This window comes from Dreissena polymorpha, chromosome 3, assembly GCF_020536995.1.
Source record: "Dreissena polymorpha isolate Duluth1 chromosome 3, UMN_Dpol_1.0, whole genome shotgun sequence".
Classification (NCBI taxonomy): domain Eukaryota; kingdom Metazoa; phylum Mollusca; class Bivalvia; order Myida; family Dreissenidae; genus Dreissena; species Dreissena polymorpha.
In genome coordinates, this window is record NC_068357.1 from 54,983,347 (window position 1) to 55,007,792 (window position 24,446).

At 36.3% G+C, this 24,446-nt stretch overlaps 1 protein-coding gene across 2 annotated transcripts in view; it reads left to right on the forward strand.

Annotated features, from left to right (window-relative positions):
• The window catches only part of LOC127874196 (dedicator of cytokinesis protein 7-like), a 126,937-nt gene that overhangs the window by 69,738 nt on the left and 32,753 nt on the right, over nt 1-24,446 (forward strand). For both annotated transcript variants that reach the window (XM_052418404.1, XM_052418405.1), the window contains exons 24-29: nt 283-423; nt 9,612-9,725; nt 10,869-11,188; nt 12,877-13,019; nt 16,379-16,536; nt 23,268-23,444. In XM_052418404.1, coding sequence (XP_052274364.1) covers nt 283-423; nt 9,612-9,725; nt 10,869-11,188; nt 12,877-13,019; nt 16,379-16,536; nt 23,268-23,444 — 1,053 coding nt within the window. The remainder of the gene's footprint in view (nt 1-282; nt 424-9,611; nt 9,726-10,868; nt 11,189-12,876; nt 13,020-16,378; nt 16,537-23,267; nt 23,445-24,446) is intronic.

Sequence of the window (24,446 nt, forward strand, 5' to 3'; positions counted from 1 at the left end):
TGTGTTTCTCGGATCAAAAGCCTGGCAGAGCACTTTTCAAGATGGATGAAAAACAATTGGGCTGAATGCATGCCCTAAAGTTTTGTCCCAGATAGTCTGTGCAGTCTGAATAGGCTAATCTGGGACAATACTTTCCGTCTAAACTGGACTTCGGTTAAAAAGAGACTTTCTTTAAACGAAAAATACCATACAAACGAAAAGTGTCATCCCTGATTAGCCTGTGTGGACTGCACAGGCTGATCTGGGATGACACTTTATGCACAGGCTGATTGTGTTTGTCAGATCAAGAGCATGGCGGAGCACCTGTCCAAGCTAGATGAGCTATGTGCGCCGCGCCAGTGTCGCTTCCCCAGCTACTTTGTGGACGACGTGCAGTCCCTGGTGCAGATGTTGATCAAGGACATTGTGGAACGCTACAACAGGGTACGTTAACACACTGTTTTACTTTGAAGATATTTATTCTTGCTTGATTGCATCGAAAGCCTTAAGTGTTTTTTTAATGATCTCTAGACTATTTCCTGGGTAGAACCAGTCCCTGGTGTGGATGTTGATCAAGGACATTGTGAAACGCTATAACAGAGTCAATGGACAGGAAAGTCACTCACTGTAATCATGGTGTAGTGGATATGTTGTTTGTTTAGCGATGAGGAGGTCGGGGGTTTGACCCTCACTGTGGGAGCATTATCTAAATCTCCTCAAAGTACTGTTTCTACCCAGGAAACAGACGCAAGAGCATTCCAATAAGCTGTAAGGCTAATGATGCAATCAATTAAAAATAAATCTGTGTTAACTGAACATGTCAAGGATAAAAGACCATGTTAAGGGGATTCTTTCTAAACCTAGCCACAAAAACATCAACATAGCCCTATAGGATGATTATGTTGTTTTACCCCATTACCAATGGTAATGCGGGTATAACACAGGGCTTACTCTGCCATTCGCCAAATTACCCATTGTGTCATGCGACAGAAGTACGTCAATATCTCCAAGATCATGGTCACACTTTGAGTTCAAAGGTCAAAAATGGCCGTAAATGAGCTTGTCTGGGCCATGACTATGTCGTTCATTGTGAATTTTTAAAATCATTTGGTGCATTTGTTCACCATCATTGAATGGTGTGTTGCGCGAAAGAATTATGTTGATATCTCCAAGGTCGTGGTCAAACTTTAAGTTTAAAGGTAAAAAAAGGCCATAAATGAGCTTGTCTGGGCCATAACTATGTTGTTCATTGTGAGATTTTAAAATCATTTTCACCATCATTGGACGGTGTGTCGCACGAAAGAATTATGTCGATATCTCCAAGGTCACACTTTGAGTTCAAAGGTAAAAAATGGCCATAAATGATAATGGCATAATAATTCTTAAAAATGGCCCTAATTTATTTTTCTTGTTTTGTGAAGACAGCATGCAAAATAGTTTGTGTCAATGCGGCACATGGGGGTGTACGTCACGTCTGTGACAAAGCTCTAGTTTAAATAAAAGTGTGTGCGTTAAAAATAAACAGGTCTTGACTTTCACGCTCTTGCCTTAGACACACTGTTTTAGTTTAAACCTATTTATTTTAGCTCAATTGGATGGAAAACCTTGGGCTAATTTAAAAGCTCTTTACTCATAGTTATGAGTAAATTTATTATTCTCTATTCTCAAAATACTATTAAAATCTCATCATCTTAATAACCCATATCATCATCATTATCATTATCAAACAAATAATAAACCAAAGACAAAATAGGAGTGAGTGCTTGTATTTGACAGGACTTTAAACATATAAATGCAAAAACAATTCTTCTGACGCCCGTATGTGTTGTATGTGCAATGGATATAGACCTCAACGGCACGGCTCAATTGATGAGCCTCGAGACGACTGGAAACAGTGTAACATCTTTGTTCAGGTGTATAAAGAACTGAAACGATACTATTTAAATGCTGTAGGGCATGTAATTATGAATTCTTCACATGCACATGTGTGTCATGTGAAAAAATGCAAATTTATTCATAACAATTAGACGTCATGTATATATCTCAAATAAAGAGTTACTGTTTGAATAAACTGATCCCGGCCGATGCCCAAAGTGCACACAGGACGCCCACAATGCCCATCAATCACGCTAACTTGCTTAAATATTATAAATTAACAATTGTGAAACATTAATTTGTTCAAAGAAGCTGCTAATATCTGCAAGATTCATCCATCACCACCAATCAAGAGAAGTGTACATGACTTCACGTACACCCCATACAATAATCAGTAGTAATAAAACGATTCAGGTAAAACCGCAAGCGGGATACCCAACCCTACTGCCTTTTTTGTTTTCTTATTTTTTCTTTTAATGTCAGGGGGACGTATGAGGACCCATGGCTCGAGACCGGTGTCTAGGTGCCTTCATCACCTCCTGAAACCTCTAATTTTAGAGAAATCTACAAATAAGCAGCTATTATTATACTGTAAACATTAAGTATTATTTAGTAAAAAATGTAATTAAAACATTATCAATTTCATTGCGCAAATTAACATAACAAACAAACATCAAAAGCATCCCGCACACACCCCGGACATCAACATAAAAACAAACAAATCACTCAAACCATAAAATCCATAAAGCACCTAAAAAGAATGTTGATAAATCATAAGTATTCCGAGAAATATATAAATGCATATGACGAACAGCTATATTAAACCGACTTCAACATCTAACCAGTCACACCAAAATGAAAATATTAAGTAATCGTACAATAAGAATGTCTTTAAAATTAAACGTTCATTACGAAAGACAACAAAAAATAATAACACTGAAATTTAAACATACCAATATTTCAATAAATATGCTGGAGGTACTATCTCCAGGAAGTGAGAGTCTCGAAAAACATGACACCCATAACTTAAAAAACCTCATTCAAACACAATATTAAGTAAAAAATGAGTCAAAATAATCAAGAAAACTTAGCTGCTTCAGACTTAAATGAAAATACACCCATCGTCTTTCCCAGTAAAGGAATCGGTTTGTGTTAAGATCCCATCTCACATGGACTAAAAACCGAACTGAAAATATACTAAATATAGACTTTATAATTGCAAAATTATAAACATAAAAGCAATGTAACCAATTATTTAACCATACATATGTTCATTAAGGGCGGGCAGGCAGGGTTATCACCCTTTCGTTTTCTTGCTCCATAACTTTGCCTGTCAAAAACAACCCTCGAATGGCGTCTCACTAGATGTGCAAATCATATATACCCCAAAACGAAAAACTCGTGCGCTTTCGCGCTAAAACATGCACACAAAACCCGTGCATTATACGCGCTAAACCATTACCATAATCTCTCTTCTAAATAACACGTATTAAACCATACTATACCGTATTTATCAAACCGAGAATAATTTCATTTACTCATAGTTATGAGTAAATTTATTATTCTCTATTCTCAAAATACTATTAAAATCTCATTACTTTATAACCCATATCATCATCATTATCATTATCAAACAAATAATAAACCAAAGACAAAATAGGAGTGAGTGCATGTATTTGACAGGACTTTCGAATAAAACAAAGAGAGATTACAAATAATATAAAACATAAAATGAATACCTAAATATTCTCCACCACGTTATATACCTCTCGAACTGTGTTTTAACTGAAAAGATACAATTATAAACATTTGTAAAAGCAATAAAATTAATTCAATCAAAATAGGCACCCTATGGCCTTCAACAACGGTCAACTGACCACACAAGCCAACTGGCTAATCAACATCAGGCACACTCTGGCCTTCACAAACAGTCAAATGACCACACAAGCCAAACGGCTAATCAACATCAGGCACACTCTGGCCTTCACAAACGGTCAAATGACCACACAAGCCAAACGGCTAATCAACATCAGGCACACTCTGGCCTTCACAAACAGTCAAATGACCACACAAGCCAAACGGCTAATCAACATCAGGCACACTCTGGCCTTCACAAACAGTCAAATGACCACACAAGCCAAACGGCTAATCAACATCAGGCACACTCTGGCCTTCACAAACGGTCAAATGACCACACAAGCCAAACGGCTAATCAACATCAGGCACACTCTGGCCTTCACAAACGGTCAAATGACCAATCGAATAATGCACAAGAGAATTAAACAGATATAATAAAACAATATTTACAAAATTAATGATAAACATTAAAACGGAAAAAAAAAATATCATAATCATAATCCTTATAATAATAATAACATACTACATAAACCATACCTTTATGTTCTCCAATACTTAATATACCATTCGTACTGTCCAGTTACTGCATTGCAAAAAATAAACTTGCAAAAATGATAATTCCATGTGAACATGCTTTTTAAGAAAATAAGTTCAACTCACAAAAGCCAACCGGCTTTCACACATCAGATCAACTTGCTTTAAAAAACGGTCAACTGACCATACAAGCCAACTGGCTTACCAAATCAGGCCAAATGGCCGTAAACAAATTGGTCCAATGACCACAAGGAAAAATACACACAACACAAACACAGAACTTAATAATACTCAAAAGCATTCCCAAACCATTTATATAATAATATATTATAGTGTCTTTAAATGTGCTACGAACAACACATCATACATTTCAAATCACACATACATTAATAATGACTTTTCACAAATCTAAATTTAGCGACACCGATAATCTGTCTTTCAAAGAATCTTTAACATATCCGTCCTTAGTGGAAACACTTTTTCATCTACCATGTCTTTGCCAAAGTCTATCCACAGTCTTATTATTGGCACTTATAGATGCTTCACCAGCACGAAAAGAATGAAGTCCATATTTAGAAGAAACATAACCAAATAGACTTTACTTCTTCTTAAAACTATCATTTATAGTAGAATAACTTATATGCTTATTATTAGAAATCAATTTGAAACAGTGTTTAACATTACACAAATAAACTGGTCTAAACACATTATCAGTAGATGAACATGCAATATCTGCAACACACAAATACTTTTCAAACAATTTCACAGGACATGTTTCTGTATTAGTTTTTGCAATCAGAACAGTATTACCCTCTCTTAAAATGTCCGTTTTTGACTTTTCAATTTTAATATCACAATGCGTATCTAAAAATACAACATCTGATCTTTTAACAGACAAAATTTCACTTATCCTAAAAAACCAGCATAAAATAAGAAAAAGATTGTAACGCCTCTTAAATACCCGAAAGAACAATCGCTCTCAGAAACAAAAGTGTGATAAAATTTCTTTAATATATCTGATGTAATAGGCTCCTTTTTAACTACCGGCTTTGCAATTCTCCGAATGCACCCAAATAAAATACATCATAATAATCCTAGTAATAATAATAACATACTACATAAACCATACCTTTATGTTCTTCAATACTTAATATACTATTCGAACTGTCCAGTTACTGCATTGCAAACAATAATTTTGCAAATATTGTAAATTCTATGAGACTTTCGTTCCAAGAAAGTTCGGTAACCTGACAACACAAGCCAACAGGCTTTCACACACCATATAGACTGGCTTTAAAAACGGTCAACTGACCATACAAGCCAACTGGCTTTCAAAATCGGGCCAATTGGCCTTAAACAACTTGGTCCAATGACCACAAGAGACAAGCACAAATACCAAACACATTTTACTAATGTTCTCACAATCAATACGTATGTTCTGCTCTTAAAATTAAAACTACCGACTTGACTTTTGTTTTAAGGTTCAATTCACCAACACAGACAAACTTTAAGCGACTGATCGAACCCTGGCTCAAATTTCCATGGCAATAGCAAAAGCTCAATTGATATACTAGAACACCGTATTAATTTTGATTTACTAATTTGAAAACACCAAAATGCTAAACACACTCAAATACAAAGCTATAGGTACTTGGTCGGCTGCAAAACTCTTCAATTTTTGGAATTTTAAACCATCAAACAAATCTCAAAGAAAACCGGTATTGATGCAAAGTTGAATTTCTGTGACTCTAAAAGGAATACATGTACCATCTGAGAATAATCCCTGTTGCTGAACCGTTACTTGTTTTTGTTCAATTAAACGCAAAACCTAGAAACTCATTCATTTTTACGTGCTAAACCATAACCATACTCACTTTCTCTTCTAAATAATATGTATAGACCAACATCATTCGGTATATCAAACCTAAAATAATTTCATTCACTAAAAATTCGTTAATGTAGTATTATCCATTCACAAAATACTGTCAACTTCCTCCTCCTCATCAATAACGTTAGCATCATCATCAACATTTATAACATCATCATCAATAAAATCATCATTATTAATCTTAACACGTTATTTTCTAACACATAATTACACAAAAAAAACAACAAATTATACCTTTCGAGCTGCCCTCTTACTATAATGTTACACTATTCATTATTTATTCTTCGAACTGTCCAGCTTCTGAAAAAATAAACTTCGCAAACATGTGTAAATGCAATTTCAACATGTGTTTTGAGACATTTTTGTGAACTGACACGCAAGCAATCTGGCTTATACGCATCTGAAAAAATCTGCTTTCAACAAACGGACAACCCGAGCCAACCGGTTAATTTACATAAGCCAATCTGGCCCTTAATAACATACATTTAATGTTCTCCAATATATAATATCCTTCGAACAGTACAATCTTAACATTAAATAAAAACAAAAATGTAAATGTAAACGCACGTTTTAACAAATTTGGTTAACAAACTACACGCGCTAACTGGGTTTATCCACATCTGGTCAACTGGCTTTCACCAAAACGATAAGCAAATTACACATGTTAACTGGCATTCAAAAAACGGCCAAACACCATAAAAGCAAAATGTCTTTACACATCAAGCCAACAGGCCACCAAACAAGAACAAAAACTATCACGAAAACAAAATGACTTAAATTGCAAATAAATCCGGTCTACTGTTGTTATCATTACAGTACCTAATCTTTAAAAATGCACTTAACTATGACGAAACTAAATTTAACAAAACCGATTAATGCCTTTCATCTAAGTTTAAAACAACAGTCTTATTGTCAACGCTCTAAACCAAATTTATACCACAGTTTATCCAAAATATCGTAAATTAATTAGCACATATGCATGCACCATTATTGACACCAACCTTGCAGGGAAAACTTAACGTCTTAAATTATTATGAAAAATATAATAACTCAAAATGTTTTAATTCAATTTAGAGATTTTTTTTTTTTAATTGTATACAACAATAACATATAAACTGTTTATTCAATATCCAGCGAACGAGATGTAATATATGCAAAACACAAACATGTTTTAAAAAAAGTTTACAAGACAAGTCTCTATAGCTGTTTCATAGATGAATAGAATATATATTTCCGTAATGTATCGATTTTTGATGTTTCATTCTTAATTCACAATTGGAATACCTGAATAGTTTAAAGATATGTTCGCATAAATTTTTATCCGCTCATTATCATACCACGTCATATATCGCACACAACCATCTAGCTGAATTATAAGGAAAACGGCATTTAATTGTTATTAATCGTTTGTTTAATTATACGCTTGGAACTAATACACAAACTTGTAACACATGTATTACCATATAAGGTGTTATATCTTGTAAACAATAAAAATAAAGCAAGGTGTTCGTAAAAACATGAGGGAGAGTGATCTAACTCTGCTATCAAAACAACCTGGAATGACACACTATGTGGCCTTACCTATATATAATCCTACCAGACCATTACAATTGCGACCTCTTTTTGAACTTAAATAGTTTCATTTTTACCCAATAATCAAATCCATTGATGTATCTGAATAATTGGAACTAAACAAAAACAACAGCACAAATAAAGATATGGAGCATGTTATTGAATATACTTATCATAAAAGTTAACAAGGAACACAACCTGTGTTAATTTCAATCGGAATGTTGTTGGCAGTGTTATTACAATAAACAGAACCAACAAGTCTGACCTTTGTTCGAAGTTCCAGCTCACCCAGTGCTCCAGATAACATGCGTAAAGGCGTAAAAACGAAATAACTTTCTTAAATAACGATTTAGATTTAAAATCTTTGCGTAAAGTTACGCATTGATAAAATAAAACACAAATTCGAAATTTTCGAACGTGCGTAAAACTTGCAGTAGCAAATTATATACGGTAAACATTTCATCCTGGTTCTGACTCGTCTAGGCGCTCAATTAAAACTACATCTTAAAGTCAACGTCACTCAAGCGTTTGCTGTGAGGAAGAGCCACACCTAAGAACGGTCGAAAGGCCAAACGGTCTCGATTTTGTTCTCCTAGTATTGCAGGCGAGTCATTACTGTACCTTTTTAATTACACTTATCGTAATTTTTATACACAAGTAATATACTGTATACCTTTTCAAAATGTCATTAAAATTAAATGTTAAATATAGTTTTTGATATGACTTTAAGGGCGACCAAAAGGCCATTATGACCTAAGCCGAAGTGTCAGTGACTGTTTTACATAAAATATCAAAATGACCGAAGCAGTGTATCGAAGCGTGGAAGGCAAAAAAAGCCATTTCCATTACTACTAACCAAAATGTTGAATTGTTGATGTGTCAAAAACAATGAATACAAAATTATTTGATAATATATTGTTAAGAATTAATTTTATAAATAGGGGGTAAAATAAGAATTAATTTTTAAAATAGGGAGTTAATAAGAATTTGATCAAATTTTTATCTGGAGCTCTGAGCTCACCATTCCGCTTCTAGCAGAGAATCAGTCCTCTTATCGAAAATCTCCTTCCGAATACTATGTATTTCGCAAATGAACGCCTAAACTACTTTATCACCCTTTCGTTTTCTTGCTCCATAACTTTGCCTGTCAAAAACAACCCTCGAATGGCGTCTCACTAGATGTGCAAATCATATATACCCCAAAACGAAAAACTCGTGCGCTTTCGCGCTAAAACATGCACACAAAACCCGTGCATTATACGCGCTAAACCATTACCATAATCTCTCTTCTAAATAACACGTATTAAACCATACTATACCGTATTTATCAAACCGAGAATAATTTCATTTAAGTTCATTTTCTTGATAGAACTGTTATGTCCTAACAGCTGTCAGGTCACATTGTTAAGCTAACCTGTTATATCACCAGTGTATCTTCTTTCTGTTAAGTTTAAACCTGTTTATTGAAGCTTGATTGCATTGAAAGCCTAAGGCTTATTCAGAAACTCTTGAGTTTGTTGCCTATGAAGAACAAGAACTGGGTGTCATTGGAAGAAATCTAAACAAAAAAGATCCCACAGTTGGAAGGACATAACTTACATTTCAGACTGAATATAGGAGCTTATTATTTTGTTCTAATAGCTGCCAGGTCACATTATAAAGCTTACCTGATGAACTTTTAAGTCATTTATATATTTGTCTGCAGAAAATTGCCTGATGTTTAAAAAACAACTTTTGTTGACACATTTATTTGTTAGTTTCTGATTTTGGAAAAAAAAGGAAGAACTTGTGTTTGCCATTTTCCAATGTGTTTGTGTTGAAATTGTAGATTGAAAAATCCAAGAATTCAACAAAAATAAATTCCATACATATTTTTTATTTTACAGTATCTTGTTTCTGTTTTCAGGACCCTCCCATGATTCGCAGCCTCAACACCAGCTTGGCTTTCTTCCTACAAGACTTGATGTCATACATGGACCGGGGCTTCGTGTTTCAACTCATCAGAAGTTACACCCTAGAGGTGATCTTTGTCAGTTTACTCTACTTTGCATGATTATGAACCTTGTTATTCAAACTGGGGTTAATGCATATGCCTAAAGTGTCATCCAAGATTAACCTATGCAGTCCACACAGGCTTATCAGGGATGAATATTTCCGTCTTCACAGGATTTTTGTAAAGGAGAGACTAATTTTTAAATGGAAAATTCCATTAACGCGGAGAGTTTTGTCCCTGATTACCCTGTGTGGATCGCACAGGCTATTCTGGGATTACACTTTACCTGCATGCATCAGGCCTAGTTTTACAAGAACTCGGCTAATTTGTTGCTGTTGAAAAAAGTCAATAATAGTTTGTGTTCTGGTCATTCAAAACTACTTACAAATATTAGTGTAAATGTGCTAAAGAAAACAAGACAATCTTAAAATGTTAGTGGTAAAGTGCTTTAGAAAATAAACACATCTCATTTCTGTCAGCAATTTCTGTGTTGTTGTTTATAGACAGGTAGATACTTATCAATAAAAAAAGAAACTATTCAAATGTGGCATCATCATTGGTAAAGAATGTCATAGTGTTCAATAATCTAATTAACTTCAGACAACCTTGTACAAAAAGAAAAAAGGTTGAGTCATGCATGTTAGCTAAGATGATAGAGCATTGAGTACACATCTCGAGGATCAATTGTTTGGTTCCCAGCCGGGCCTTATAACTTGTGTTGGGATAATTGTGTGGGGATAGGTCATGAAAGTGATTTTCCCCCTTGCTCTGATTTAAATCCTATTGTGTCAGTTACTATCATAAGTATTAACAAGTTGTTTTAGTAAATCAGTTTCATCAGGAAAGTTATACTGTAATGTTCAGCTCAACTGTGGAAATGTATCTCTACTATATGTTTGATTGTTATAACCCTATTTTGCACTACACTTTCTTGGCAATTTCAGAACAGTACAGAATGGTTAATTGCGTATGAGCATAAATTATAAATTATAAAGCTCATTGTCTTAAACATGCATATGCAATGACTACATGCGCTTCAATTAAATACAAAACATACATCACTTCAAAAGAAATATCAATTAAAAAAGACAAGAAATAAACATGGTTTTGTGAGAATGTCACATGAATGAGGTTGATGCATAGTGAAAACGTCATTCCCCTATTTCCTAGGTCCAACTGAAAGTGAAAGCACTACCTGACAGCACCACCTTGCAGTTGTTGCACCTCGACTTCCTGCGCATCGTCTGCGCACATGAGCACTTCTTCACCCTGAACCTGCCATTTGGAACCCCTCTGACTCCGTCCACCAGCAGCAGTAGTCCCACCCCAAGTGTCGCTAGCATCACTTCGCAGGATTCTGCGTCGTCATACACGTCAACCAGTACTCTGACAAACAAGGGCGTGTTTTACGATCTGACACCAGAGTTCCAGTCTCAGCACTACCTTGTTGGCCTTGTGCTGAAGGACCTGTCCTCTTCTCTAGATACAAAGTGAGTGTGAGAGAAGTTCTTGGAAAACTGTGCTTAATTTGTGTGCATAAAGTGACGTCTTAGATTAGCCTGTGGAGTCTGCAGTCCACACAGGCTAATCAGGGAAGACACTTTCAGCCTCAATTGAATTTGTGTTGTGAAAAGACTTCCTTTAAACGAAAATTTTCATAAACTTTATGAAAGAGTAGTGTTGTCCCTGATTCACATATGTAAATTGCTGTAATCCAACACAATGACTTATACAGGAAAGTTGTCTGCACTTACCCAAACTGCAACTTTGTACATGTACTTTTTATGCCCTCGATAGGGTGGCATATAGCAGTTGAACTGTCCGTCCGTCAATCAGTCAGTGTGTCAGTCTGTCCGTCCGAAAACTTTAATGGCCATAACTTTTTCAATATTGAACATAGCAACTTGATATTTGGCATACATGTGCATCTCATGGAGCTGCACATTTTGAGTGGTGAAAGGTGAGGGTCAAGGTCATCCTTCAAGGTCAAATGTCAAATATATGGCATCTGTCTGTCCGTCCGAAAACTTTAACATTGGCCATAACTTTTTCAATATTCAAGATAGCAACTTGATATTTGGCATGCATGTGTACTCATGGAGCTGAACATTTTGAGTGGTGAAAGGTCAAGGTCATCTTTCAAGGTAAAATGTCAAATATATGGCGTCTATCCGTCCGTCCGAAAACTTTAACAATGACCATAACTTTTTCAATATTTAAGATAGCAACTTGATCTTTTGCATGCTTGTGTATCTCATAAAGCTGCACATTTTGAGTAGTGAAAGGTGAAGGTCAATGTCATCTTTCAAGGTCAAATGTCAAATATATGGCGTCTGTCCGTCCGTCTGAAAACTTTAACATTGGCCACCACTTTTTCAATATTAAAGATAGCAACTTGATATTTGGCATGCATGTGTATCTCATGGAGCTGCACATTTTGAAAGGTGAAAGGTCAAGGTCATCCTTCAAGGTTAAAGGTCAAATATATGGCATCTGTCTGTCTGAAAACTAACTTTCACCATAACTTTTTTATGCCCCTTAAGGGTGGCATATAGTTTTTTAACTGTCCGTCTGTCTGTTCGTTAGTCCGTCCGTTCGTGCGTCCACCCGTCCGAAAACTTTAACATTGACCATAACTTTTGCAATATTGAAAATAGCAACTTGATATTTGGCATGCATGTGTATCTCATGGAGCTGCACATTTTGAGTGGTGAAAGGTCAAGGTCATCCTTCAAGGTCAAAAGTAAAATATATGGCTTCAAACACAGCTCTTGTCTTAGAAGTATTTTTGCATAAAAATAGAATATTCGAATTTTAGATGAGAATATTCTGTCTATTGTCGAATATTCGGATATTTTGTACCATCCCTACTTAGAAGACATGTCCCAAAATTTGGTTGAAAACATGCAATATTTCTTTCTTGTACTGTCAATATTAGTTGTCAAATATTATTTTGATAGTTTTGAAACTCAGCAGTTTGTAAATACATATAAGCCGTGCAGAAAACTCTTTCCGCCTAAACTGGATTTTTGCTAAGAACAGACTTTCTTTTTACAAAAATATCATAAAAGCGGAAAGTGTCGTCCCAGATTAGCCTGTGTAGACTGCACAGGCTAATCTAGGTCGACACTTTACGCACAGAGCATGGCCCATATGGTTCTATTATATTCATCCACAGCAATCCCACGATGCATCACAAGGCAATCAACGTTGTGAGCAACCTTCTCCACAACCATGACCTTGACCTCCGGTACACTGACCTTGAAATGAAGGCAAGGCTCGCTGCCCTATATCTGCCGCTTATTGGCATCGTCATTAAAGGTACACAACGGGGCTAGATGCATATGCCTTAAGTGTCATTACATTAGCCTGTGCATTTTGCACAGGCTATTCTAGGACGACTCTTTTGGCTCAAACAGAGTTCGTACAGACCTTAAAAAATGATTGCATTTCAAGGTTCTCCTTGAAAAGTGCTTATGAAGGGTGTGGAATGCTTAAAAAGTGCTTGTTTGCATATAAAAACTTTTAAATGCTTTAAAAGTGCTTATTTTGGGCTGCAAAAATGCTTAAAAAACGTACCTAAGGTAAAAATATATAATTTCATATCTTTTCCATAAGTCAGAAGTGGTAGTGTTTTTTTTTCACGATATATGACGGTTCTGATCTGTTCATATTGGCAGGTACTGGATCGGTACAGTTTGGTACGGGTTTTAGAACATAAGGGAGGCAACTACTACTTATCTTTTGCAAAATGATCTACGTCGTTGTTTTTTTTGTACGCATTATGCCAGTGAATAAGTGCATTTTTCAGAAAGGGTGGCTTGTGAAGTACTCTCGGGTTGTTGACAATGCCAATTCATAATCAAAGCATCTTGTAAAGTATGCAGAACATATATAGAGATCGCTAGTATTGGGGAATTGGCGTTAAAAAGCCACAAGAGTGCCAAACATGTACGGAACAAATTCATTCAGACGTACTGCAAAAGACAAAAAAAGTTGCACTTGACTCATTATCAAATAAATTAGATGATACTCTGAAAAAACTGCAATCTGTTTAATTGAGTGCAGACTCTAAGTCTGAACATATACACTCTTGAATCTATAAGAGATTTTACATGTACATGTGTACCTGCTGTAGAAAATTACTTAATAAGTATACTTTTTACAAGATTCAATTCATACATGGCATTTTATTTTATGGTTGAACTTAACTTAATTAAAGGCAGTTGCGAGATTCTGTACATTTGTAGTTATACCCCCACAAACGAAGTTTAGGGGGGTATATAGGAGTGAACTTGTTGGTCGGTCGGTCTGTCTGTCAGTCCATATTAAGTGTCCGCTCTCTAATTCAAGTAGTTTTCATCCGATCTTCACCAAACTGGGTCAGAAGTTGTAGCTTCATGATGTCTATGCCAAGTTCGAACATGGGCCTTGCCGGGTCAAAAACTAGGTCACGGGATCACTTAGTGCGTTTTAAACATTCAGCATGTTGTCCGCTCTCTAATTCAAGTAGTTTTCATCCGATCTTCATCAAACTTGGTCAGAAGTTGTATCTAGATGATCTTAAGGCCAAGTTCGAACATGGGCCTTGCCGGGTCAAAAACTAGGTCACAGTGTCACTTAGTGCGTTTTTTAACATTCAGCATGGTATCCTCTCTTATTCAAGTAGTTTTCATCCGATCTTCACCAAACTTGGTCAGAAGTTTTATCTAGATGATCTGAAGGCCAAGTTCAAACATGGGCCATGCCAGATCAAAAACTAGGTCAGAGGGTCACTTAGTACGTTTTACACATTGAGCATGGTGTCCGCTTTCTAATTCAAGTAGTTTTCATCCGATCTTCACCAAACTGGGTCAGAAGTTGTAGCTTCATGATGTCTATGCCAAGTTCGAACATGGGCCTTGCCGGGTCAAAAACTAGGTCACGGGATCACTTAGTGCGTTTTAAACATTCAGCATGTTGTCAGCTCTCTTATTCAAGTAGTTTTCATCCGATCTTCACCAAACTTGGTCAGAAGTTGTATCTAGATGATCTTAAGGCCAAGTTCGAACATGGGCCTTGCCGGGTCAAAAACTAGGTCACAGGGTCACTTAGTGCGTTTTTTAACATTCAGCATGGTATCCTCTCTTATTCAAGTAGTTTTCATCCGATCTTCACCAAACTTGGTCAGAAGTTTTATCTAGATGATCTGAAGGCCAAGTTCAAACATGGGCCATGCCAGATCAAAAACTAGGTCAGAGGGTCACTTAGTACGTTTTACACATTGAGCATGGTGTCCGCTTTCTATTTCAAGTAGTTTAAATCCGATCTTCACCACACTTGGTCAGAAGTTATAACTAGATGATGTGTAGGTCAAGTTCGAACATGGGGCCATGCTGGGTCAAAAACTAGGTCACGGGGTCACTTACTGTGTTTTAAACCTCACCATGTTGTCTGCTCTCTAATTCAAGTAGTTTTTATCCAATCTTCACCAAAATTGGTCAGAAGTTCTATCTTGATAATGTCTAGGGCAAGTTTGAATATGGGTCATGCCGGGTCAAAAACAAGGTCACGTGGTCACTTAGTGTGTTTTAAACATCACAATGTTGTCCGCTCTGTAATTCAAGTAGTTTTCATCCAATCTTCACCAAACTTGGTCAGAAGTTGTATCTAGATGATGTATAGGTCAAGTGTGAATATGGGTCATGCTGGGTCAAAAACTAGGTCAAGGGGTCACTTAGTGCGTTTTAAAAATTGAGCATGGTGTCCGCTGTTTTTTGTGAAGACAACATGCAAAATATTATGTGTCAATGCGGCATGTGGGGGTATTCGTCACGTCTGTGACAAAGCTCTAGTTTTCTTTTTTTTCTAAAGAATTAATTTGTAGCAGATGCATAATTGTCTTTAATACTTTGTAGCAACTATATTATACCACTGGGATATCTGTAATGAACATTTAGAATACATATTCAATACAAATAACAGGTTTTGTTTGGTATGTGTAATGCCTTTGGTCAGTTACTATATTATCATGAAATATCATACTTTTGATTAAACAGTTTTTACTGTAGCAGGGTAGTGCAGACTGTTGTAAGTCACAAAGAATATTAAGAAAGTTGTGACCAATTTAGCAAACATGTTGTCAGTATTGGACACATAATAATATACAGTTTTCAGTAGGTCAGACTAAAATAGTGCTTGAATTTGGATTTTTTCCCCTTGAAAAGTGCTTAAAAAGTGCTTGAATTTCATGTGAGAAAATCTGTATGAACCCTGTCAAAGTAGTTTTTGGTTGAGAAGAGCTGAAAAATTTGAATACGTTTCTATGTGTGATGCTAGTGAAAACGGCTGATTTGCAAATGTTAGCCACCTCATATGGTATTCCAGCTGTTAAAGGTCGGCACAATGTGTCCAATTTTGTTCATGTGATTCCAATGCATTGGTGTGAATTCAAATTCAAATAAAAATTTATGTAAGAAAATGAATTTGGAAGATGCAGTTTTTACACCAACACCAATTACTAGTTTTTTGTATAAACAAGAGATTCATATACAAGGTGAAACATTAAACAAGAGGTTTTTAGTAATGACCTTAGTTTAAATGTGCATGTGAGCATACATTTTCACAATTTGATGTGAACATTATAATATGCAACATGTTAATCCTAAACTTAAAAATAATCATATCAACCATGTTTTTAGCATTGCCCCAGCTGTATGACCCAAACACTGAGGGGCGTTACCGTAGTGATGAGGAAATGGACACAATAAGTCAGCGGGTAGCCATGGCGATCGCAGGACAGAATTTGTTTGGTCGATTCTCTGACAGTGGTCAAAGCCACGGAGATATTAGTGCAAAGGTGAGTGGAAGTGGAACATAATTTCAGTCCTGTGATGCTCTTATTGGTAAATTTGGAACTGTCAGTTGAATCCATATTGGTTATGTGTGTGTTCCACAAGTTTTCCATTTTTAGCTTGACTATTATATATGAAATATATATATAGTGGAGCTATCCTACTCACCCCGGCGTTAGCGTCTGCGTTAGCGTGCAAATGTTCAAGTTTTCGTACTACCCCAAATATTTTCTTTGTCCCTTGACATATTGCTTTCATATTTTGCATACTTGTTAACCAACATGACCCCAACCTATAAACAAGAGCAGACAACTCTATCAAGCATTTTGTCATAATTATGGCCTCTTTTCAACTTAGAATATACAGCAAATGTTAAAGTTTTCGTACTACCCCATTTATTTTCATTGTCCCTTGACATATTGCTTTCATATTTTGCATACTTGTTTGCCAACATCACCCCAACCCATAAACATGAGCAGACAACTCTATCAAGCATTTTGTCATAATTATTGCCCCATTTATACTTAGAATATGCATATTATTTATAAATCTATGTTAAAGTTTGTGTACTACCCTAAATATTTCCTATATCCTTTGACATATGGCTTTTATAGTTTGCATACTTGTTTACCAACATTACCCCAACCCATAAACAAGAGCAGACCACTTTATCAAGCATTTTTACATAATTATGGCCTCTTTTACACTAAGATAATTGAACATTTTGCTTAAATTGCCATAACTTCTTTATTTATGATCACATTTTATTAGTACTTTGGCAAAACAACACTTACCTGAATACCACAATGGATTCCACCCAAACAATACCCCACGCCCCTACCCAGAATCCCTTCCCCCCCCCCAAACCCCCCCCCCCCATTTTTTTTTTTACTCATCATCTAATAAATTACCCTACCCCACATTTTACCCCCCTCTCACCCCCACCCTCCTGCCACCCCCCCTACCCCCCAAATTTTTTTTTTTTTTTAAACATAAACATCATCTAATAAATATTACCCCACCCCACATTTTACCCCCCTCTCACCCCCTTCGCCAATTTTTTTTTTTTAAACATCATCTCATAAATTACCCCACCCCACATTATACCCCCCTCTCACCCCCCCCCCCCAAATTATTTTTTTTCCTTTTTTTTTGTGAGGATCTTCTCATAAATGACCAAACCACACATTATACCCCCTCTCAACCCCCCCCCCCCCCCCACCAAAAATAAATTTTTTTTTTTTCCTTTTTTAGCTCACCTGAGCGATAGCTCGGGATGAGCTATTGTGATCACTCACCGTCCGGCGTCTGTCTGTCTGTCTGTCTGTCTGTAAACAATTTGTAAACATCTTCTTCTACTAAACCATTGAGCCAATTTCAACTAAATTTCATGTGGAGCATCCCTAGGTCATGGGACAAAAGAATTGTTAAAAAAAATTTGATCACATAACCAAGATGGCCGCCATGACCATATATGGTAAAAACCTTAAAAAATCTTCTTGTCAGAAACCGCTCATCAGATTTTCAAAAAATTTCACAGGGATGACCTTTGAAGGCTCCCCTGAAAAAGTTGTTCAAAGAAATTTGATTCGTCAAAAAACATGGCCGCAGGAGCTCGTTGAACTTTGCATGTTTATTCGTTTTTGCCTATTTTGTGAAAACTTTCAAAAATCTTCCACATTTTTTGTCCGATCCTTTCCAAATTTGCACAGTGTCTTTATATCAATGAGGACACGAACCCTACAAATAATGAGCATTATTGGTCCATGAAGTACAGAATTACCTCCCCTTGAATTGAGAAAATGGTGTTTATGCAATAAAGTCCAAATTTTTCATCCAATTCTTTCCAAACTTGTAAGGATTTAGCATGTTTCAAACAAGGGAAACAACTACGGTTTATGCATGTTCTTTTTATTACAGATTTGCCTCCCTTTAATTCATTCAAAATCTCATTTTACAGCAGAGATTCCAAATCTGACCTGTAAATGAGCCCCTTATTTACTGCCAGTGCTAGGTTACCTTTTCCCATTTGATCATTCTTAAGTATTGGTCTTGTAATGCTGCTACTGCTTCTGCTACTGCTACTGCTACTACTACTACTACTACTACTACTACTACTAGTACTACTACTTCTACTACTACTTCTACTACTACTACTTCTACTTCTACTACCACTACTACTACTACTACTACTACTACTACTACTACTACTACTACTACTACCACTACTACTACTACTACTTCTACTACTACTACTACTACTACTACTACTTCTACTATTACTACTAGTACTACTACTACTAGTACTACTACTACTAGTACTACTACTACTACCACCACCACCACCACCACCACCACCACGACCACCATCACCACTACTTCTACTACTACTGCCACTACTACTACTACTTTTACCACTACTACTACTGCTACTACTACTACTACCACTACTACTACTACTACTACTACTACTACTACTACTACTACTTCTACTACTACTACTACTACTACTACTACTTCTACTACTACTACTACTACTACTTCTACTACTACTACTACTACTACTACTACTACTACTACAACTACTACTTCTACTACTACTACTACTACTACTACTACTACTACTACTACTACTACTACTACTACACCACCACCACCACCACCACCACCATTCACAGTGACAAAAAACGTATTCACACAATGGCTGCTACTACAACTTATAGCCCATATAGGGGGGCATGCATGTTTTACAAACAGCCCTTGTTTCTATGGGATTTTAACCACAACTGTTCATGTTTATCTCCGACACATATTTTTTAGGTCACCTGTCATGAAGTGACACGGTGAGCTTATGTGATCGTGTGATGTCCGGCGTCCGTTGTGCGTGCCTGCGTGTGTCCGTGCGTCCGTCCGTCAACAATTTGTTTGTGTAGACAGTAGAGGTCACAGTTTGCATCCCAATCTTGATGAAATTTGGTCAAAATGTTTATCTTGATGAAATCCGGTGTGGGATTGTATTTGGGTCATCTGGGGTCAAAAACAAGGTCACTAGGTCAAATAATAGAACAACCTTCTGTAGACAATAGAGGTCACAGTTTTCATCCAATCTTTATGAAATTTGGTCAGAATGTTTATCTTGATGAAATCTGGGTTGGGATTTTATTTGGGTCATCTGGGGTCAAAAACAAGGTCACTAGGTCAAATAATAGAAAAACCTTGTGTAGACATTAGAGATCACAGTTTTCATCCAACCTTTATGAAATTTGGTCAGAATTCTTGATGAAATCTGGGTGGGATTGTATTTGGGTCATCTGGGGTAAAAATCTAGGTCAAATAAATAGAAAAACCTTGTGTTGACAATAGAGGTCACAGTTTTCATCCAATATTTATGAACTGTGGTCAGAATGTTTATCTTGATGAAATCTGGATTGGGATTGTATTTGGGTCATCTAGAGTCAGGAACTAGATCACTAGGTCAAATCATAGAAAAACATTGTGTAGACAATAGAGGTCATAGTTTTCATCTGATCTTAATGAGTCAGGTGAGCGATTCAGGGCCATCATGGCCCTCTTGTTATTTTTTAAAGATCGTCTAATAAATTATTGAATATGAACAACTTCCCCATGATGGCTTACGTTATAATGTCAAGCACTCAAATAGTCGAGCGGGCTGTCCTCTGACAGCTCTTGTATTACAAGTCCTCACTCCTGTCCCTATCAGTGAATCAGAAACTGCCAGCTAAACCTTGAGAATGCCCCTATTGGTGCTGTGCTTATTCTGCATGTGTTCTTGCTAAATCGCCCCATTGGTGCTAAAAGGTATCAGGTGCCATCTAATTTGAATGTCACAATGACATAGTACCTTTTTGCATCAAGGGGGATATATGAGCCTTAGTCTGCAAAAACTGGGCTTAATGCATGTGCGTAAAGCGTCGTCCCAGGTTAGCCTGTGTAGTCCATACAGGCTTATTAGCGACACTTTCCCCCTAGACATCACTTGTGTTAAGAAGATACTTTCTGTACACAAAAAAAATACATAAAAGCGGGAAGTGTGGTCCCTAAATAGCCTGCAGGGACTGCACACGCTAATCTAGGACATAGAGAATACTAGGTTAGCGTTGAATACAGAGAAGTTTATGTTGCGAGGCTTAGAACGCCGGGAGCGCGAGCTTTCGGTGTTCGAGCCCAGCAACATAAACTTCTCTGTATTCAACGCTTATCCTAGTATTCTATTTATCCCATTTGATTTTTTTCAACGTGACATTTAACATTAATAGATCTAATAACCTTAACAATAATTTTAATTCATTCTTAAAAGTGCTTAAAATCTAACGAATGTAACCATGCGTAGTGATATAAATGTATTTGTTCTGGTACGCAAAATAGTCTTTAAAAAGTTCACACACAAACTGTAAAACAAGTAAAAATATCACCATATGCCTCAATTCAATTTTACGCAGTATGCGAAATGAAACACATTACGACCGCAAAAAGAAGATTTTACTTTACTATAATTCATTTTATTTTCGAAAAAAAATGATCAAAATCCAATATGGCGGCAATTGCTCCTGACAAAATGTCGATGTCAACATACATGTACACCATCGACGACCTTGACAATTTTGACGAGTAAACAGAGAATTGCAGTGACTGACACTTTATTTTACTTAATATACAGGGCAATACGTTTTACGACTTCGGACGACGAATTTAAATACGCGCATAACGTGTTTTTAACCAGGTTTTCCGAAGGAAAAAACTGGTTATTAGATTGGCGAATGCGGGCGGGCTGGCTGGCTGGCTGGCTGGCTGGCGGGCTGGCGGAATAAGCTTGTCCGGGCCATAACTATGTCGTTCATTGTCAGATTTTAAAATCATTTGGCACATTTGTTCACCATCATTGGACGGTGTGTCGCGCGAAATAATTACGTCGATATCTCCAAGGTCAAGGTCACACTTTGAGTTCAAAGGTCAAAAATGGCCATAAATGAGCTTGTCCGAGCCATAACTATGTCGTTCATCGTCAGATTTTAAAATCATTTGGCACATTTGTTCACCATCATTGGACGGTGTGTCGCGCGAAATAATTACGTCGATATCTCCAAGGTCAAGGTCACACTTTGAGTTCAAAGGTCAAAAATGGCCATAAATGAGCTTGTCCTGGCCATAACTATGTCATTCATTGTGAGATTTTAAAATCATTTGGCACATTTGTTCACCATCATTGGACGGTGTGTCCCACGAAAGAATCACGTCAATTTCTCCAATGTCAAGGTCGCCACGACTAAAAATAGATTTAAAAAAAAAAAATAAACTTACAAAGGGGGTTAATTTTTTTGGTCATTTCAAAAGTTCAGTTTGAGTTTTCTCCCTTTATCAGATTTTTTTTTCACAATGAAAACCTGGTTTTGTGACAATTTTGTCCCTTGTTTATATATATAATGTTATGGGTATGCCGTGTGTGATCCAATGCATCAATGGCGCCCATGTTAAAATCATTTCCCCGAGAACAGGGAACGACAAAAGTACAAACAAAAACCAAAGCACATTCGAACTAGTATCTTACCTTTAATTATCCTTCAAAATCCATCTAATAATCCATTTAATTCAATAATTGACAATTTTGCATCTAGGGTCTTTAATAATTATTTTAGCATAGTTGTATAAAGACCCTTATGCCATCCTATCACTATATTCAAATGAGTTTATGAACTCAATAAACCTTCTTATTTGTCACACGCTACGTCATGTTCTCTACATTACTGCTGTTAAAATGAACCGGAGCAGTTTATCAAATAATAGCCGTTGGTAAACTCGGTTGCATTTGCAGATTTCTGCATACAAACATAATTATGTTTAAACTTGCACAATGTTTTATTTGTCTATGGTAAATGCCCTTATTGTACAAGAAAATAATTTAATAGATCTATATAAATACACAAAGAATGGAAAACATTCCATTACACAACAGATAAATGAGTGGATAATACCCGTGTACAAAAAGGGACGTTCCGAATTCCAGTGTGGTGCCATTTATACCATCTTATACTTTACACAGCTCTATGCCAAACGTGAATTAAATCGGAAAGCAAATATTGCAGATTATTTATGAATTGTGCGATATTTGTATGGTTTGTTGTACATTCTTAAATGTCAAAAGTATATACATGGATTATTAACAATGCACATTGCACAAAATAAGGAAAATGTGATAAATTGACAATTCAAATATGTCGATATACAGTACATGTACATGTGAAATAAGTAGCGTTTAAAATAAATAGTCAAATTTTTTGGGGGGGAAATGACGCAATAAGTATGTATGTCATTTTATGATGCCATCAATCAGCTGATTCATTACACGGATGGCGAAAAATTATGTCATATGACTAGATTAAAGGTTGAATGTCGTATAATTTTGAAGCTAAAGTTTTCTCGACTTTTTTTCTTATGAAAAATCATTCAGTGGTAAAGTAAAATGTAGTCCGTGCATGCGACAGGTATATCTCACAAGGTTGAATACAGGCTAGTATATTCCATCAGCAGTTATACCGTCCATGTCGCGTTGAAAATGGGATAAAACACTTTACACACATGCATTAAGCCCTGTTGCCCATAGCGTGTCTCATGTTGATATAATGCGTAGGACACCCCAATGTTCTTATGTGTTTGTCAACTAGTAATTTTCCCATAGATTGAAATAATAACAAGTGCTCACTCCTTTCGCTATGGATAGATCCGGAAGTGCCAACTGAATGCTGAGGACACCCGTAACCTGTTGATCTGCTTCCTCTGGGTGCTGAAGAACGTTGACAAGTCCCTGCTCCGCCACTGGTGGGCGGACATCCCAATCAACCGACTCAACTGCATTCTGGAGATTGTCTACTTTGCTGTCTCCAACTTCGAGTATCGAGTAAGATTTCTTTCTCATTTCCTTTTATTTTCAGAGTACATATGAGTCATGTTTTGTGAAAACTATGCTCAATGCTTGTGCGTTAAGGATGTTGCCTGATAAGCCTGTGCAGTCAGCGCAGGCTTATCAGGAATGACACTATGCGCTTGTATACAAGGTTTGGTTTAAAGCAAGTCTCTTCTCAACATAAATCCAGGTTAACAGAAAGTATCGTTCTATATTAGTATGTGCAGACTGCACCGGCTAATCTGGGATGACACTTTTCCCGCATGCATTGAACCCCATTTATCCAGACCAAGGCACTGTATTCTTTTGTGTCCATTTTTTTATTGTCAATTGTCAATATTGATTGAGGTTTTACTGATTCTAAACATTAAATTTACAGTTTAAATGATGCATATTCTTTTTTGATTTACATGTTATGCCTCATAGAGGAATTTATTAAACTTTAAATTGTGCGTAAACTTCTTGCTTTTGATATTGTCTATTTAATGGTGTCTATTGAATAGTTTGAAATATTGCACATGTTATGATATATTGTTTTTATTTAGTTTTTTTTATAAATTAATGAACTATAATTTTAGGTTTTGAAATTCTTCTTTCTTACTAATATTATATTATTATTTTAGGAACATGACTTTTAAATATTTTAGATCTTATGACTTTTAAGTGCTCGCAGTGCTTTGAGCTTTTATTTCAGTTTTAACCCAAAAAAGGCTGTCTTCATGTTTAATATTTGTTTTATTTTCTAGTCATTTGTTTACTTACATATTAACATAGCATGTCTGAATAACAGCCTATGTGTACCAGGCCTTTCTCTAGGCGTTTTTATGGAGCCTTTACTAAACAAACATGTTGCCGTGATGTTTTTAAACAAACAAACTGGTCTATAAAAGTACTGTTATTTCAATAGTTGTGCCTGGCTCTGGGAAAATGCTGGCTTAATTCATGTGCGTCAAGTGTCGTCTCAGATTAGACTGTCAGGGACAACACTTTGCGGCT